General features: G+C 33.1%; 1 protein-coding gene across 1 annotated transcript in view; it reads right to left on the bottom strand.

Moving 5' to 3' along the window:
* Positions 1-1,243: 1,243 nt before the first annotated feature.
* The window catches only part of LOC111422615 (cubilin homolog), a 75,539-nt gene continuing 59,125 nt past the window's right edge, over positions 1,244-17,657 (bottom strand). The window contains exons 4-7 of the mRNA XM_071200944.1: positions 2,160-2,237; positions 1,486-2,104; positions 1,335-1,426; positions 1,244-1,273 (exon numbers count right to left, since the gene is read on the bottom strand). Coding sequence (XP_071057045.1) covers positions 1,244-1,273; positions 1,335-1,426; positions 1,486-2,104; positions 2,160-2,237 — 819 coding nt within the window. The remainder of the gene's footprint in view (positions 1,274-1,334; positions 1,427-1,485; positions 2,105-2,159; positions 2,238-17,657) is intronic.

Genomic DNA, 17,657 nt, shown 5'->3' with positions numbered 1-17,657 from the left:
TGAATTTTAAACACTGGTTTCTTACAACAACCTTCAACTTAATATTGAAAAAACAAACATTATGATGATTGGGAGTGCTGCGGCGACCAACTGTGACATCAATTTGCGATTCAATGGCAAACAACTTGCCCGTGCAGAAGAGGTGATGTTCTTGGGTGTTAAAATTGATGTGAATCTTTCATGGAAACAGCATATTAACGATTTAGCTATCAAGATAAATCGGGCGTGCTATGCGTTGAGAACTATTTCGCGGGTAGTTTCAGTGCAAGCGGCTACAAGTGCGTATTACGCATGTGTTGAGTCGCGACTGCGGTATGGGGTTGATTTAAGTCGTATCTTCATAGTGCAGAAGAAATGTTTGAGAGCAGTTTTCGGACTTCAAATGAGGGAATCGTGTAAACACTTTTTTAAATATTATAAAATTCTGACAATGCCGTCGTTAGTGATTCTTGAATCCGCAATGTTTATAAAAAATAACTATACTTTCTTTAAAAAATATGAACAACACTGTTATGTTACACGTGGAGTAGAAAATGTCTATTTACTTCCACCAAAAACGCGGTATACTAAGATACAAAAAAGTACTGTTCATTTTTGTGTTAAGGTCTTCAACCATCTACCTAATAGTTTGAAAATAAAGCCATCCACGAGATTCAAAAGCTATCTCAAACAACATCTTTTAAAACGAAACTTGTATTCGATAAATGATTTTTTTTCTGGAACCATTACAGTAGATTAAATCAGACTGTTTGAATATTATTTGACGTTTTCTGTGCATTTTTGTAAAGATGGAAATAAAGCTTATTATTATTATTATTTTAGCTACTACCTTCACCCCCCTGACTACCACAGAACAGTAGTATAGGTGACTACTGTGGACTACTCATTTATTATTAACTCTCGTTTTTCCCCGAACTCTCACATGCATGCACATTGGGTTGCATACACGCTACAGTATAAAATTCTACTCGGACGAAACAATAACTTTGATATCTATTGAAAGAACAAGGTTTAAGTTTTAATTTGGCGCAAAAATTATTTCTCAGGATCTATAAAGACGACTTGGGCGATTTTTTGAATTTTTATATTATATTAATTAACACATCTATTTAACAAAACTTAATATTATTAATTCTGGAGTGTATGTATTCTTTAAGTACGTTAATTGAACTTTGCTGCAAAGTTAGCCACCCAGCCAACAGCCCCATTATGAAAACTCGTCACGTATCTAACAAGTACTTTTTTAGACGACCTCAATTTCGGGAGAACATCCCTATTAAAACAAACAAAAATTAAATTAAATAAATATTAAAAAATAATTCAAATTTATTTACGTTTCCACAATATCGATGTTCATTTGATATTTTGTTTGAATACGTCGTTATTGTTACGTAATCGGTATCGCATCTATTTGGTATTGAGAATTCTAAAAAAAATTTTAAATTAATATAATAATTGAAATTACACTACTAAAATTAAGCATACGTATAAAACGGATTTCCACATCCAATCCATACGGAACATTTATTTCCCAAACACAATCCGATATATTCGGAAAATTTTGCGGGTACAAAGGGCTGGTAATAATCCCATGATAACTATAAATTTTCCCCCCACAACCTCGTCCTTTATCGGTACTCGTATAAGTGAAATCCAACATATTAGCCGTCGCATTCGGCCGTTTCGTAATTTGTATTAAAACAACGTTTTGAGTTGAAAACACCGGATTCGGATATCCCGAGCAATGAGTGGCTAATTTCGTGGATGTTGTAGTTGGCCCATCGTACATTTCTATCTTATCATCTTTGCAAGTCTTGCTAGGTTCGAGATAATAATTATAAAAATAAACAGAAACGGTGGTTCCGATAGGGGCTGTTATTAATATGGTACAACCGGTTCCTTCGACTTTCGTCTTCACTTTTCCTTGTTGACCAGTTAAATTACGATAACAATTAGCGATTTGATATTCTAGTTTAAATCCTTTTCCGTGGGTTCCTGAAACACTTTCGAAATCGATTTTTGCCTCGCGACTGAACGCGTAATAATCGTATTCGTGACCGCTTTTTCCGCAATATTGGTGAGCTCCCAATGGGGCATAAAAGATCTAAAAAATAATTTTTTTTTAATTCTTAAATTTATTCATTTAAGTTTTATCTTACGCGACTTATAAATTGGTTGTTTAATCTTGTTGCAAATATCGTACTTGATCCTAACTCACTTTCATCAGTATCTGAATTCTAAATAACAATAAAACATTAAATGAATTAGTATTTGATTAAGAAGTAGCAAGAAACAAAATGTTTTTAAATGTATTTTATGCAGCTTATAAGCTATACTTAAATATAAATTTCCTAAGTTCTTAAAGGGTAACCCATTGTAGCATGCTGTGCACACGACATGTACAAAACAAAAGAACGTTACTATATAAAATTATTATCATTCAAATAATCAATCGATTCTATCAGTCCTTAGAATGTAGTTCATATTATTATTTATTAAAATATTAATTTATCTTGTTATATTGTGGACACATATATACAGTGCTAGCGTAAAGTAACCCCCCCCCCCTCTTTAACTTCTGAACAGATTGAGATATCAATATAAGCAAAAAAACGTCAGTTTCTATATTTTATCAGCACAAATATTTTCTTATGGAAAATTTTGCTTACACTTTTAGTTTTTCCGGAAAATGGATCAACTTTGTTTTTTTAAATGGAACACCCAGTATATTATGGTATCTTCCGAAAGAATAAAACAATTCGAATCCAACGACACCTCACAATCAAATATCCATTTATTAGTTTTTTACATAAATATTAAACAAAATGCGAAATTTCGCCGGAAAAACCAACGTATCTTCGTTGACTACCTGTCGAGATACAATGGGCCAGATAAATGGTGGACGGTCAGTTAAAGGTCGGTCTACGCTCGGGTTAAGGGTTAAAATCGGCAATTCTTTTAGAATGTTTTTATGAAACAATCAATGCAAGAAAAGGATAAAAAGAAAGTTCTTCTTAAAACTTCTAAGAAAAAATTGTCATAACAACAATTTTAAAGTTTGCAGGTACCTTGAAATTTTGTATTTAAGGCAGCATGCAAATATTGCCCTTCATTTCTATCTTGGAATTCTACCCGACCAAGTATAACCAAAGAAAGGCGAGATCAAAACGGCTAGAACGAGTGTAGAGCACAAAATCGGAGGAATTTTAATATTCGCTCGTGCTGACAGAAATGTACAGGGTGGGCAAATTTGGGTGTTATTATAGGCTATCTCAGAAACTATAAGAGATACGAAAAAAGTAGGTGCCATGTCCCGGTCTCTTTTTTCGAGATTAATCCAATCCCGCAAACACCAAACCTCTATCTTCTTTTGTTTCTAAGTTATAGCTAAAAAGTCAAATTTTCGTGATTTCAAAAATGCTCATATTTCGTTTATTTTTGAAATTAGAGAAATGGGGTTGATACGTTCTTAAGACACTTTTTTAAGTAGAATATACTGCCGTTGAAAATTTTAAACATACTTGTTGATTTTTGAGATGCAACACAAAGTTGTGTTTTTTTAAATACAAACTATACTTGATTATGATGTTACTGAAAAGAGCATACTTTTAGCTTTCCAATGATGTATCGCACGCATCATGTATCTGCAGAAAATAAGCTATTTAATAATTGTTGTTGTTTAATAATTGCTAGTTGTATGAGCTTTAATACAGCGGAACGAAATCGGCTGAACAAAGAAATGAATTGAATGAATTGAGAATTAGCAGTTCAGCATAACCTAAAAGTATGGCCAACAATAATATTTTTGAAAATTTTGTGTTATTACAAGAGATAATGGATGATGATGTTGATTTTAAAGCTCATTTCATTTTATACAGTTCTGCCAGTTTTCAAAATTAAAGGGGAGAAACAAAAAATATTAATCTTAACCTAGAATTTCACAACCGCTGACAAACTAAGCGCAGATTACTTACGCTGAGATATTTACTAAACTGCTGCGTTGTTACGGCAGCGCTGACTTACAGCGCTGACTTAGCATATCGTTCAGCCGCGACTGCTAATATAGCAACTTAACAGTTGACACCGGCTGAACGTGCCCATTGTTTCCAATTATTGCCAAAGTTTGTAGTAGTATTTAAAAATTCACTGACAACTCTGGCATTATGTGCTGGTGCTCCGTCATATTGAAAATATATCATTTGAGACTTATTTAATGACAAATTGTCGACCAAAGGCACAATGTGCTGCCTTGATATATTGAGGTATTACCTGAGTTTAAGTTTTTATGGTAGATACTATATGCCAACATTCTATTATCTAAAAGGGCACACCATACATTGAACCTCAACCTTCTTTGAACACTCAGAGACTTCATCGGTCCAGATGACATTTTGAACAAACAGCAGATTATTTAATTTTTCTAAATATCATCTACAAAATTCTAATCTTAGATTGACATCTCCTGCACGTAAATAATGAGTTAGGCCCGCTTTGTATGGTTTATACATATTTTTCTTTCATATTCGGAAGCAGCGGTTTTTGGGTCAGACGTCTTGTTCAATTTCTCTGCAAGATGTTGATGGATTTATCGCAAGTGAAGCCAACACATTGACTTCATCCTCTTGCAGGCCATTTTGGTATGTTTTTGCACGTGGTTTGGGGATGGACCAAAAATCTATTAAATTTTCTGCTAACCGGCTGAAGGTTCTTACGTGCGGTTGTCTTCTTTCTGAATACCTTGTGAAATATAATTCCGCGACTAACGTCGCATTCTTATCTGATAACATATAGCATTCCATCATGTTACATTTTCATAATTTTCGAAGTTCATTGTAAAGTTTTATTTAGTTTTGTTATACTTTGACACCTAACATGCTGGTGCATCATACCAGCTCATAATGCCAGAGTTGTCAGTGAATTTTTAAATACAAACTTTGGCAATTATTTGATACATTATGTTCCATCATAGTATGTATGGTTATCACCATAGCAACATTAACTTTTAAATACATACATTATGTTTAGATAGAACAAAATGAATTTTTGTTAATTATTCAATAACTATAAGAAATATGCCCCGCAAACTATATATATTTGTTATCAGAAGAAAATAACAAATTATTTTAGGTCATAGCCAACTATGGTTTCCATTTAAAAAAATAAAGTTACGTCAAAAATCTCAAAAATAAAAAATGGGAAAAAAATTCTACCTACGCCACTGAATTCTTCGTAAAAAGTTGCCCATATAATGTTTTATTTATAATACTCCATCTTTGATAATAAGTGAGATATTCGCGATTGTCGTTTTCGCATAATTTTCAGTTTTTGCCGATAGGACGAAAACAAAAGACGATAGCTGTTCGGAGTTTTCGGCATTAGCATTTTCTCGAAAAACGAGATCATGACATGTAAGCTACTTTTTTTCTATCTCTTTTAGTTTCGGAGATAGCCTATGCGGACATCGAAATTGGGACACCTGTACATGAAACAGAGCGACAATTTAATGAACGATTTCCTGAACGTCCAATTAGTCGAAAATATTTAAGAGAACTTGTAAATAAGTTTTTGGAAACTGGAAGCGTCGAAGACCGCAAAAGAACTGGTCGTCGTTCGATTTCTGAAGACACACAAGTGCAGATGTTAACAGAAGTAGTTAATGCGTGCATGATGTCGTCTGCTGCTATCGCATCAACGTGTGATGTGGGTCCAACAACGGCGGGGAAATATTTTTAGATTTGTTTCAGTGATGAATGTACTTTCTTTTTGGATGGAAAATTGCATCGGCAAAATGTACGTTACTAGAGTGATTTTAATCCACATGAATATCGTGAAGTTAACACTCAATTTCCCAAGAAAATAAATGTTTGGACAGGCATATTGGGAAATCACATCGTGAGACCAATATTCCTAACCGAAAATTAGACCGGAATTGTATTTAAGATTATTAGAAGATATTAATCCAAGTCTTTTGCAAATTGTACACCAGAATCCTGACGATTTTGAAATGGCTCCTCCACATTATGCGACAATGGTACGAAATTATCTTGATACAAATTTTAATGGACGGTGGATCGGTCGACGTGGGCCGATTGAATGGCGAGCAAGATCACAAGATCTGACACCTTTAGATTTCTTTTTATGGTGTTATTTAAAATCCAAGGTATATGAAATTTCGCTGGACAGTATTGAGGATTTAAAACAAAAAATTATTGACGTCTGCCAAAATATTGATCATCACATGTTAAGCCGTGTGAGAGAGGAAACACTACAAAAATGTTTGTTCTTAATAAATAAAAAATTCTTTTATTATTCAATAACAACACTAAGCCAATTTTTCAATCGATACGGCAAAATCGTTAATAAAAAAATTTCATTTCTTATATTGACTTTGATTTTTTTCTTTATAAATATTTTTTGATAAAATATGATTAATTCATAAATTTAATATACTTCAAAAATAAGTAAGGGAACTATCAATTTTAAATCTGTCTTAGCTCGAGCGTATACCTACCGTTAACCTACTGTCCACTATTTAACTGGCCGATTGCATTTCGACAGGTAGTCCACTAACATACTGGGTATTCCAGTCGACGAAGATACGTTGGTTTTTCCGGCGAAATTCCGCATTTTGTTTAATTTTTATGCGAAAAACTAATAAACCGATATTTGATTGTGAGGTACCGTTGGATTCGTATTGGTTTCATCTTTCGGAAGATACCATAATATACTGGGCGTTCCATTTAAAAAAACAAAGTGGATCCATTTTCCGGAAAAACTAAAAGTGATAGCAAAATTTTCCATAAGAAAATATTTGTGCTGATAAAATATAGAACCTGACGTATTTTTGCTGATATTGATATCTCAATCTGTTCGGAAGTTAAAAAGGGGGGGGGTTACTTTACGCTAGCACTGTATATCCACAATTTGGTGACCCCGAAGACCTCCAGACCTCCAGACATAAATCCATATTCTTCACTCAAAAAATTGTTAATCGACAGGTTATCATTGAGTGAAGAAAAACGGATGGACGATGTTCTGTTAGGTTCGCAAATGGGAGATCAAAAACCGTCAGATTTTTATCGAGCGATGTTGACCACGGTTGGTGGTTCTCAGGTGGTTAGTCCAAATTTATTATTAAAATTGTGGCAAAGGAGACTACCTCGTCTTGTTTCGGTTGCGCTCCTCCTTCTTTCCTTCTTTCCATTGCCGACAAGGTGTGGGAATCACTGAATTTGACATCGACCTCAACACACCTCCCGGAAGTTCAAAAACATCGCACCACAAAAACACCACCACACGACGAATTACTAACAACAATCCAAAATCTGACGTTAACGTGTCAAGCACTAGTGACTACCATTACACAACAACAACAACAACAGGACAACAGGACAAAAAATTTGGAAAATCAAATAAATTCTTTGACTACCCAATTTCAAAACATACCAACAAATACGTCGAAGAATTGTAATTGTAATTGTTTTCACAATTCTCGAGATAGACATCGTTCTTCGTCACGTCACTCGCGGAATAGATCTAATTCTACGAGTTATTCGACTATTTGTTGGTATCACCCTTTGATTATACAGTGCGCGGCAAAATTATGGAACATATTCAATAAATTGATAACAATTTTTTTTTTGCAAAAATGCCGAAACGGGTCAATTTTGGTTAATCATAACACACATTATGACACCATATTCACTTCCTGATAATCATTTTTTTATGAGTTATGACGTCATCGACATTTTTTTTAAATGGCACCATATGCATTTGTTTACAGGATCTGAAAGTATATATTTCTCTGCGACCAACGATGTAAATATCGATATGGGTTACATAGGGAAAATTTTGAGAAAATTAGCTTTAAAGGTACAAATTTTATTTCTTTTTGTGAACGTAAAAATAGCCTTACACATGGTAACCATGGAAACGCTTTGTTTGCTTTTAATAATGTCTATTCAAAAACGTCGAAATTAGTTTAGTGAGTGTTTAAATGAATTGAAACAATTTTTATAGCGATTAATTCGTGTATATGTGTATTTGGATTGTTTTCTGTGTTGTAATTGTTTGTTTGTATTTTTTTTCTGTTTCATGTTGTTTAGTTTTGTATTAGTTATTTTAGAAATTTTATTTTATAATGAACAAAAAAAATAGTATTACCCATGCGTAACCATGTACGTTGTCATGGTTCTTTAATTTTTTATTCTCTATTAAAACCACTAATAATTTAAGTTTTAATGTGCAAGTTTTTAAGTTTTAATATTTAAAGTTATTTAATGTCCGTAGAATATGAATTATGTTATAAAAAAGAAATAAATTCTGATTCTAATCATTTAATCAATTGTTCGAAATGCCCTCCACCCACTTCTTGACAATAAGCAAACCTATTCATACATTCTTTCAAAGTATTATAAATAAATTGCGGACTAATATTACGACTTTAAGCGCTAATACAATTTTTTAATGCGTCTACATTGAGTGGTTTCTCAGCGTACACTTTTGATTTTAGATAACCCCATAGAAAATAATCAAGGGGTGTAAGATCTGGGGATCTGGGGGGCCATTCTATCGGCCCCCGTCTACCAATCCACCGCTCAGGGAAACTATTATTCAGAAATAAATAAAATTCTTGAATGACGATGAAAATTCTTTTATTAAATTAGTTCGGTGCTACATGTTTCGACAATAATATGTCTTCATCAGGCACGACTAAGAATAGTAAACAAAGAGAGAAAAGACATGTCAAAAAATAATAATAATTAAAATATTATGATACTAAACATAACCAACTTAACTGTTATGATACTAAACACTACTAACAAAACAAATATTTACCGTCAAATTGGAAGAATACGTGGTTGAGTTGAAAGGAAAGTCCGGCCAAAGTGCAAAAACCATCAAACCCCACAGCGGTGAATCATTACGGTAAAAACAAAAAACAAAGAGTGACTTAAATTAAGTAACGGGAAATATGAAAAGGAATAAGTAATTAATATTGTAGGGTGGTGAAAGGATGATTTTAAATCATAGAGTTTAGGTAGAAAGAGAAATCTGAAAAATAACTCGAAAAATAAATTTGAGAAATAAAAGAATGAGCAGATGGTGACTTACGTCAAAAGTGGTTTTGGGAACCTCAATGAAAAAACCAGAGAATGTGAAAAGAAACATCAAAAAAGGGTGAAATGTTCTTCGAGTAACGAGAACTGGAAAAGTAAACAAAGAAAAATTAACAATCAAAAAAGTTGATAATTAAAAAAGAAAAAAGAGGCGAAACTTACGGAGAAACACAAAGGATAACAAAAGTAGTCAAGGTGATAAGCCGAAAACTATTAACTATAAAACTAACCTTGGCCAACTTTTGAGTATCAAAAGAATTGATGTTTCACAACCTTCCATTACGATTGATTGTTCGGTAGGAGTAAATAACATAAAGTTTGCGCCAAGATTTACAAATCTTAGCAATGTTAGTTTTTCGGATGAAGATATAGAAGTCCTCAACCTCGGTCATAAATTCTCTCTTCCGTTCAGAACGAAACCTGTCCATCTAGCAATTAAAATGGAATCTCAATTAAGTTATAATCAAAATATTAAACAAATATTTAGAGACAACAGACGGTTAATTGAAGATATTGATAACATATCTCCTACTGTAAACCACTCAGTTCTTGAAAAAAACTTCCAAATTGAAAAATAAAATAAAAGATAATAATCTAATTATAACCCTGGGGGATAAAGGGGCTGGTGTGGTTATTCTGGATAAATCCACATACATTAATAAAACCCTTGATTTTTTTGAACAAAATAACATTTTTGAAATTAAGTCCAATCCTACAGTTCCTTTTAACAATAATTTGAGAAAACTTGTCAAAGAAAACTTAATGTTCCTTCATAAATTTGATATTAACAATTTTAATTACTTCGAAATGAACCCCCTTATTCCTATTCTGAAAAGTCTTATAAAACTTCATAAACCAAACAAAGATATCAGACCAATTATTGGTAATTTAAACACACCCACAAACCGTATAGCCAAACTAATTCAAAACTTTTTATACCAAACTTTACTCATACAATAAAAAATTCCACAGAATTAATAAAAATTTAAAAAAATTTTAATATAGATAAAAACCATAGATTACTTTCTTTTGACATAAAGAACTTATACGCAAACGTCCCCATAACCCAAACCATTGATATCATTGGAAAATATTTAATTAACAACCATAACAAACATAACTTGAACATCCTGGAAATCAATAGTTTTCTTAAAATTCTCGAATTCACCTGCAAACAAAACTTTTTTACTTTTAATGAGAAATTTTACAGAATGAACGATGGGTTACCTATGGGTTCACCTATATCAGGAATCCTAGCCGATATATTTGAAGACGTTAGAGCAACAACGGTACATGCCACACAACTAACTTTTTGAGAAAATCAACATTTTAATTTGTAATTAAATCGTGAAATAATAAGAAGTAAGATAAAAATTCTATAACATTTACTATTTGAAACTTGCTTATTTCTCTTCGATGAAAACTGAAGATTTTTTTTGAAAAACAGCGCTTTCAATGACAAAATTTAATTTATGTCAAAATAGTGTGGCTTATTACACGAAAATGTATTCAAAAATGATAAGTCGAGAAGGTAGTCCAGTAGCTATTACCTAAGTCATCTAAGTCACCTAAGACATCAAATTCATAATGGCAACACTAAAGAGTCTGAAATAAGTGAAAATTTTAAATAAAAATAACTAGATAAGAACAAAAACACATTTAATTCATGAAATAGTCACAACAAACAAAAAAACAAAAAATAACACACAATAAACATTATTAAATTTTCTAATAAATTAAGATGAATTTTATTTTACTTTTCGTCGTCAATGTCGCTGAAGTTGTCTAAATGTTCTATGTCATCATCTATAGTCGGTGCACTATTTACATTTTTATTTTCACCAACACCAATCTCCCTATAAAAATTTTGATAAATCGGAGGTATATACTTTAGAAGTGCGAAAAGATTGGATAGTTTCTTTTGGTTTAATTGAATGGGAGCATCATATTTTTTTTTAAATCTTTTATTAACATATTTACAGATCTTCTTATACCTCTTTTACCTATATTTACTGTTTTATATTCTTCGTTCCAAATGTGTTTAAAGAACATTACATTTGGATTGTCTTGTACAAATTTAAAAGCACAGATTTTACTGAAATTCAGCTTATCCTTATTATCAGCCTTATTATTATATCCTTATTATTTTGTTATTTTCATCTGTAGGTCTTTAAAAGATAAAATGTCTTCTTGTTCAAGTATAATAACATTGAAAGGATTCTTCCTTTTTGCTTTTAAAACAGCTTGGTACCAGTCCTCAGGACAATATACTTGTTTTAAATAGTTGCGCTTGTATTTTTCTATAACTGCAAAATCACGATCAGATGGAAGATGCGTGTGACCGACTACTAAAAATCTGTGCTCTATGCTCTTAAAAAAATTTTCTCGTATTAGTTGTTGCCATAAACAAACAATGGTCCAATTTTTATTTTGACCTGCGCAATTATCGCTATATACAATAAGCTTTGTATACTGATCATTGCAATTTTTCTTAAAATGTTTGTATAAAATGCTAGCAATTTCATCGCTGCCTCGCTTGGCTACATTTTCAGGCCACATGTACATATATCCTCTATCCTCTATACAGTCATGTATTCCTAAGTTGTAAGTCCACGCTTTTCTTAGATAAAAAGCAAGTCCAACCGTTAAATTTGGTACTGGTAGAGCCTGCTGTAAATCGAAACTTAAGACGAGGGTATCTCGTGTATTTTTAGCTTTTTCTATTTCTTCTTTGAGACTTGTTTGTAGCTCTTCTGCCCTACAATGATGTAGTTCAAGTTCAGTCTTAAAGGTGTCTGCTAATTCGCCTTTACTCAAAGCGTGTTTTATTTGTATGTTGAGAAAGTCACATGTTTTGCAAGTGTCGGTTTTAGGGAGTTTGAATCCAATATTGAACTCATTACAAAACACGTTTCTGTAGTAACTTTCTTTTACGGCATGTAAACCTTTGTCTTCACACCATTCAAGGTAATAATCATGGCACAGAGCAGAAATGGATAAGTCTTGATCTGTGTACACCTTATCAGGATTTTTTTGTCTACTGTAGTGACTGGTGTATTTAGGAATTGAATTGATGTGTGCCTTCACATTATCAAGATCAGCATCACTAATCTTACTTGCCCTGTTCTGATGTTTACCACGTTGGTCACTTTTTGGGGTAGTAGCTCCTTTGCTAATTTGTTCATACAAAAGCTGAATTCTTTTTTTTGATTTTTGTAAGCCATGCACTGCAAGAAATTCTTGCTTGCACACCTTGACATCAACGCCATTAACTTTTACAAAGTATTGTATAGTAACTTTCCGTGACGATACTCTATTTCATTTGCGAAAAAAGGTAAATATTTTGTTTGTTGTAATCCGCTAAGTCCCAAAAAGTGTTGAAAATGTGCATCTCTTTTCCTTCTAAAGCATTTCGATATTTTCGGCGACAGTCGCACGAAGGTCCAAGTTCTTGTTCAGCTACTTGCTTTTGTCGTTTATTCACATATTTGTGACCCAAATTTCGTTTAATCTTTCTTTTATTTCTAACCTGCCTTGCAAAGTTTGCCTTGCGCTTTCTTGAAGGAATAGCTTTAGGTGGCGTGTGAAAAGAAATTCTTTTATTTAAAGAACGCGGACCTTCAAGATTAGTAAAACCATTTTCCTAAAAATAGTACTAAGTAGTTTCAGATATTTTCGAAGGCATAAAGGGATAAGTCACAATATTATTACTAAATTATTATTCTTAAAATTTCTTAAAATTATTACTAATATATTATGTATCTATAGGGTGATTCTCTATCGATGCGACAAACTTCAGCAGATGATTCTCTGTCGAAAATTAAGGCCAGTTTTTATTATGAACCATAAGCGCCTTCTGCTCTAATTAAAAGCTAAAAATGGCTCAAAACGTGGCCTATTAGGAGCTGAACTTCTACCCCAAATTTCATTCCTAAGGTACTTATGGTTTCCGAGCAAAAAATTAAAACCAAATTAGAGGGGCGTAGCTCCTCAGGGGTGCCGAAGGCGCATATGGTTCATAATAGAAACTAACATTAATTTTCGCCAGAGAATCATCTGCCGAAGTTTGTCGCATCGGTAGAGAATCACCCCGTATAATTTTTAAAGCATTTTGAACCAAAGAATAGGAAAATGTAACATTTTTGCATTATGAAAATATAACATCGTAATTTAAATATAAAAAAAAAATAAAATAAAATAAATCACATTAATTTAACTGAAGAAGGTAATAAGCCACATATTTTAAAACTTACCTGTCTATATTCGTCTGAAGAAGTTTCATTTGCACTATCGTCAGACCCAAGGTCTACGTCACTATCACTTTCTGAGTTTTCGTTGTGAAACGTTTTTTTTTGAGTCGGAAAACTGTTTGACGCCGCCATAATTTAATTTAATAACGCTAAATACGGCTTGTACCCTTTTTACATTAAAAAAACTGTATTTTAAGTTTAATGTAAAAACGATTTTCTCTATTTACGAACCTGTCAACGTTTTTTTATCGGAAGTTTTTGTTTTTTAAGTAAAAGTCATAGCCTACTGATATAAAAAAATTAAATAACTCACTTTTTTTAAAAATGAGGCTTGTACCGTTGTTGCCGTAAGGTCTTCATTTGTCAACGATTTTGAAAATACTCTTTTCTCAGAAAAATATAATCTCTTTACACGCGACATCTCCTTCTACGCGAACGGCCATGATTTAAGACAATGTCCCGAACATCGGTCGTATGAAAAATGCTAACTAAGGGTTTAACGCTACCGCGACCGATGATCGGCGGACATTGAGGGACAATGGGGGAAATCGCGAACCGGCCACCGTAGAGTTAAGAGTCATTTGTAGAAAGTAGTATTCGATTAAACATAATTTTGGGAAATAAGTGAAGTTTAATTGTTCAACCCCGCAACAATCCATCCTAACTCATAGCCTTGACGGAGGGTGACGACGATAAATAAAAGGGTAAGTAAGATTTTAATTATTTAATATCTATGCGATACCTCTCACAAAGAACAAAGATCAAGCGAGTAACCCCTACTGCATAAGAAACAACCCCCGAACGTAACAATACGTGGACGATATTTTCATAATTTTTAAAGGTAACCCAGCTAAACTTCATGCACTTACAACTATTTTCAACAACATCTCAAATTTAGAATTCACCACAGAGTGTGAAAATGACTCCGGTATACTTAACTTCCTCGATTTACAAATTCAAAGAGACATTAATTGCAACAAGCTTTTGTTCAACATTTTCACTAAACCTACCAACACTGATATTATGATCCCAAAAGAATCTTTTAACTGTAGACAACATAAATATGCTGGATTTAGATTTTTATTCAACCGTTTATACAACATTCCACTCAGTGACGAAAATCTGATTAATGAAGTGAGGAGAATTGCCAAAATGGGTTTGAACAATAAGTATACTATTAAAGATTTACAATACATTTTCAATAAAGTTCATAATATGCAATTAAATAGAATAATCTATCCACACTTCAAAAACAAACCTAAGTTTATCGCTGTTCCCTTCCACCCATCCCTAGAAAACAAACTCTCACGAAATTTACATAAATTCAACATTATTCCAGCCTTCATTTCCAATAATAACAAACCTCTGTTACATTTGTTTAATAATAAACATAAATTTAATAGTTTAGAACTGAGTGGTATTTACAACATTCATTGTCCAGAATGTGATTTAATGTACATCGGACAGACAGGTCGCAGCGTTAAAGTTAGATTTAAAGAACACTCCTCCAAGAAAACTTCCGCAGTTTTCAAACACATGGAAGAATCTAAACACAAGATTTCCATAGATAATGTTAAGTTAATTAAGAAAGTTTGTAAATCACGTGAGATGGATTTATACGAAGAATATTATATTAATGCTAATAGCAGCGGTTCCCTTATGAACGAAAATGTTGAAAGAAGAAAGGGCCAATGATTTTATTGTAAATAATGCCTGCCCATACATTCACTTTTTGAGGGTACCTCGCTTATCCAATGAGGATTTTCGTTACTCCAGTATTAGCAATTTTGTCGGTTTACTGTGCCATTCAAGCAAAATGTAGCTTCATCCGAAAATAAAACGTTGTAAATAAAGAGTGGATTACGGTCACATCGCGTCTGCATAATTTCACAGAATTCCATGCGGCGATCTATGTCATCTTCATTGAGTTCTTGCACTAATTGCACTTTGTAGGGATGGTACCTCTCTGCTCGTAGCACACGTAGTACAGATCGCTGAGAAACTTGATGATCCGCTGTAATTTGTCTCGAATTACTATGGGGATCATCTTCAACAGCTAACAAAATATTAAGTTTCACGTTTTCGTTGATTTTAGGACGTCCAGCATGTGCAATGTGCTTAACATGTCCAGTTTCTCTAAATTTCTTGTCAATTTTGCTAACTGTTGATCTACTAATAACTCTGTCACGGTACTTTGCATTAAACAAATTGCATACCTCTTGTTGTGTTCGGGTTTTATCTCCACATCCAATAAGAATTAAAATTTCTATGCGTTGGGTTTCACTTAAATGAGCCATAATTATTTTAAAATAAATACGTAACAACAAATGCTCAAAAATAAAAACAAAACAGTAACAAATATTGAACAAAACTGGACTAATGAACACAGAACACGGCAAAAAATAACAACAAATAACAATCTCAATCAGAATATAACGCAAAATAACTAATACAAAACTAAACAACATAAAACAGAAAAAAATACAAACAAACAATTACAACACAGAAAACAATGCAAAAATACAGGAATTAATCGCTATAAAAATTGTTTCAATTCAATTAAACACTCACAAAACTAATTTTGACGTTTTTGAATAGACATTATTAAAGCCAAACAAAGCGTTTCCATGGTTACCCAGGGGTAATACTATTTTTAAGTTCAGAAAAAAAAAATAAAATTTGTACCTTTAAACCTAATTTTCTCAAAATTTTCCTTATATAACCTATATCGATATTTACATCGTTAGTCGCAGAGAAATATATACTTTCAGATTCTGTAAACAAATGCATATGGTGCCATTTAAAAAAAATGTCGATGAAGTCATAACTCATAAAAAAATGATTATCAGGAAGTGAATATGGTGTCATAATGTGTGTTATGATTAACCAAAATTGACCCGTTTCGGCATTTTTGCAAAAAAAAATTTGTTATCAATTTATTGAATATGTTCCATAATTTTGCCGCGCACTGTATACATATAATATGGATTGAGCCAACGAGAGGGATAGCTTGAGCAAGGTGATCGAACCGATATACATGGTGTGCAATCTTACTACTATAAAAATGTAGACCCAGGTTTTAGTACCGTCACAATCCACTGGATGACGTTGTAGACTGAATTTGTAGCAATATGCATTATCTACACAAACAAAGCGCTTGTAACCATAGAAAAATTTATATGTAACGTCAAACTCAAAAGTGAAAGCAAACGTCACATTGTTGTTTTGTCGTTTGGTGTGATAACTGGTGATAACCTCGTTGTATAAGCAAATATTCTTCCTTAAGGTGAACGCGCACCTAGCCGCACCGCACGAATCGCCCGAGCCGCACGAAACGAATTTGTGTACGATCTCGCACAGCTATTCGAACCGCACGCGCCGCTTTGCAGTATTATGTAGTGTCATTTCTGTCTATACGTCTATGTCGAAGTGAACGCATATAATGGAAATTATACTTACTTGACGTTATCAGAATCGCCCTGTACGCATCGAACGTAGTGATTCTGATGACGCCATACGCATTCATATATTGAATTCGTACATCCACAGCATTTTATTAAAATGCGGCTGTACGGTGCTGATAGGTGTGCGGTACTACATAAGATATCATATAAAAAATTCTAAAATTCGTTTCGTGCGTCGCGTGCGGCTAGTGCGATGCGACTAGGTGCGCGTTCACCTTTACTTTCCTTTGGCCTAGTGTTTTGTATCCTTTAGTTTACTGTTTAAATAAACTAGGGCCACTTTTACCACCTCTTCATAACTTTATCCGATAGATAAATTGGCGCTCATAGCCAATGAGAGCTATATTATATTTAAAATTATGAATTTTGTCTTGGAAAAACTTTAAATTCATATTTTTTTGCATTTATTTGTAAAATGTACTTAACCTCTTCAAAATAAATTATTGGTATAAACCGGCATAGAAATACCTATATTTAAATTTCGCGCTTTAACCTAATTAGTTCCCTCACAATCCCCTTGAGAGCGCTGAATGTACCAAAAAATAGTGGGGAGATGACCTTCTATATACATAATATATATAAATTTTTCTATGCCGATATAGACATAGAAGCGTACTGACATATAATGGGCGTGCGTTAATTTATAAGATAAAAAACTATCAATTAGAAGTAACATTTATAATACTTACAGGTGATGTGAAACTGTATTATCGCGAACTTTGCACACGAAACAATACATTTTTAAACATAACGGTGTGACTGGCTGTGACACAACAAAACGATAAACGTCAGGTTTGACAGTTTTGTGCGCATGCGCCCGTCTG

Source organism: Onthophagus taurus, unplaced genomic scaffold (assembly GCF_036711975.1).
Source record: "Onthophagus taurus isolate NC unplaced genomic scaffold, IU_Otau_3.0 ScKx7SY_15, whole genome shotgun sequence".
NCBI lineage: Eukaryota > Metazoa > Arthropoda > Insecta > Coleoptera > Scarabaeidae > Onthophagus > Onthophagus taurus.
This window is presented reverse-complemented; position numbering and strand designations above follow the sequence as displayed.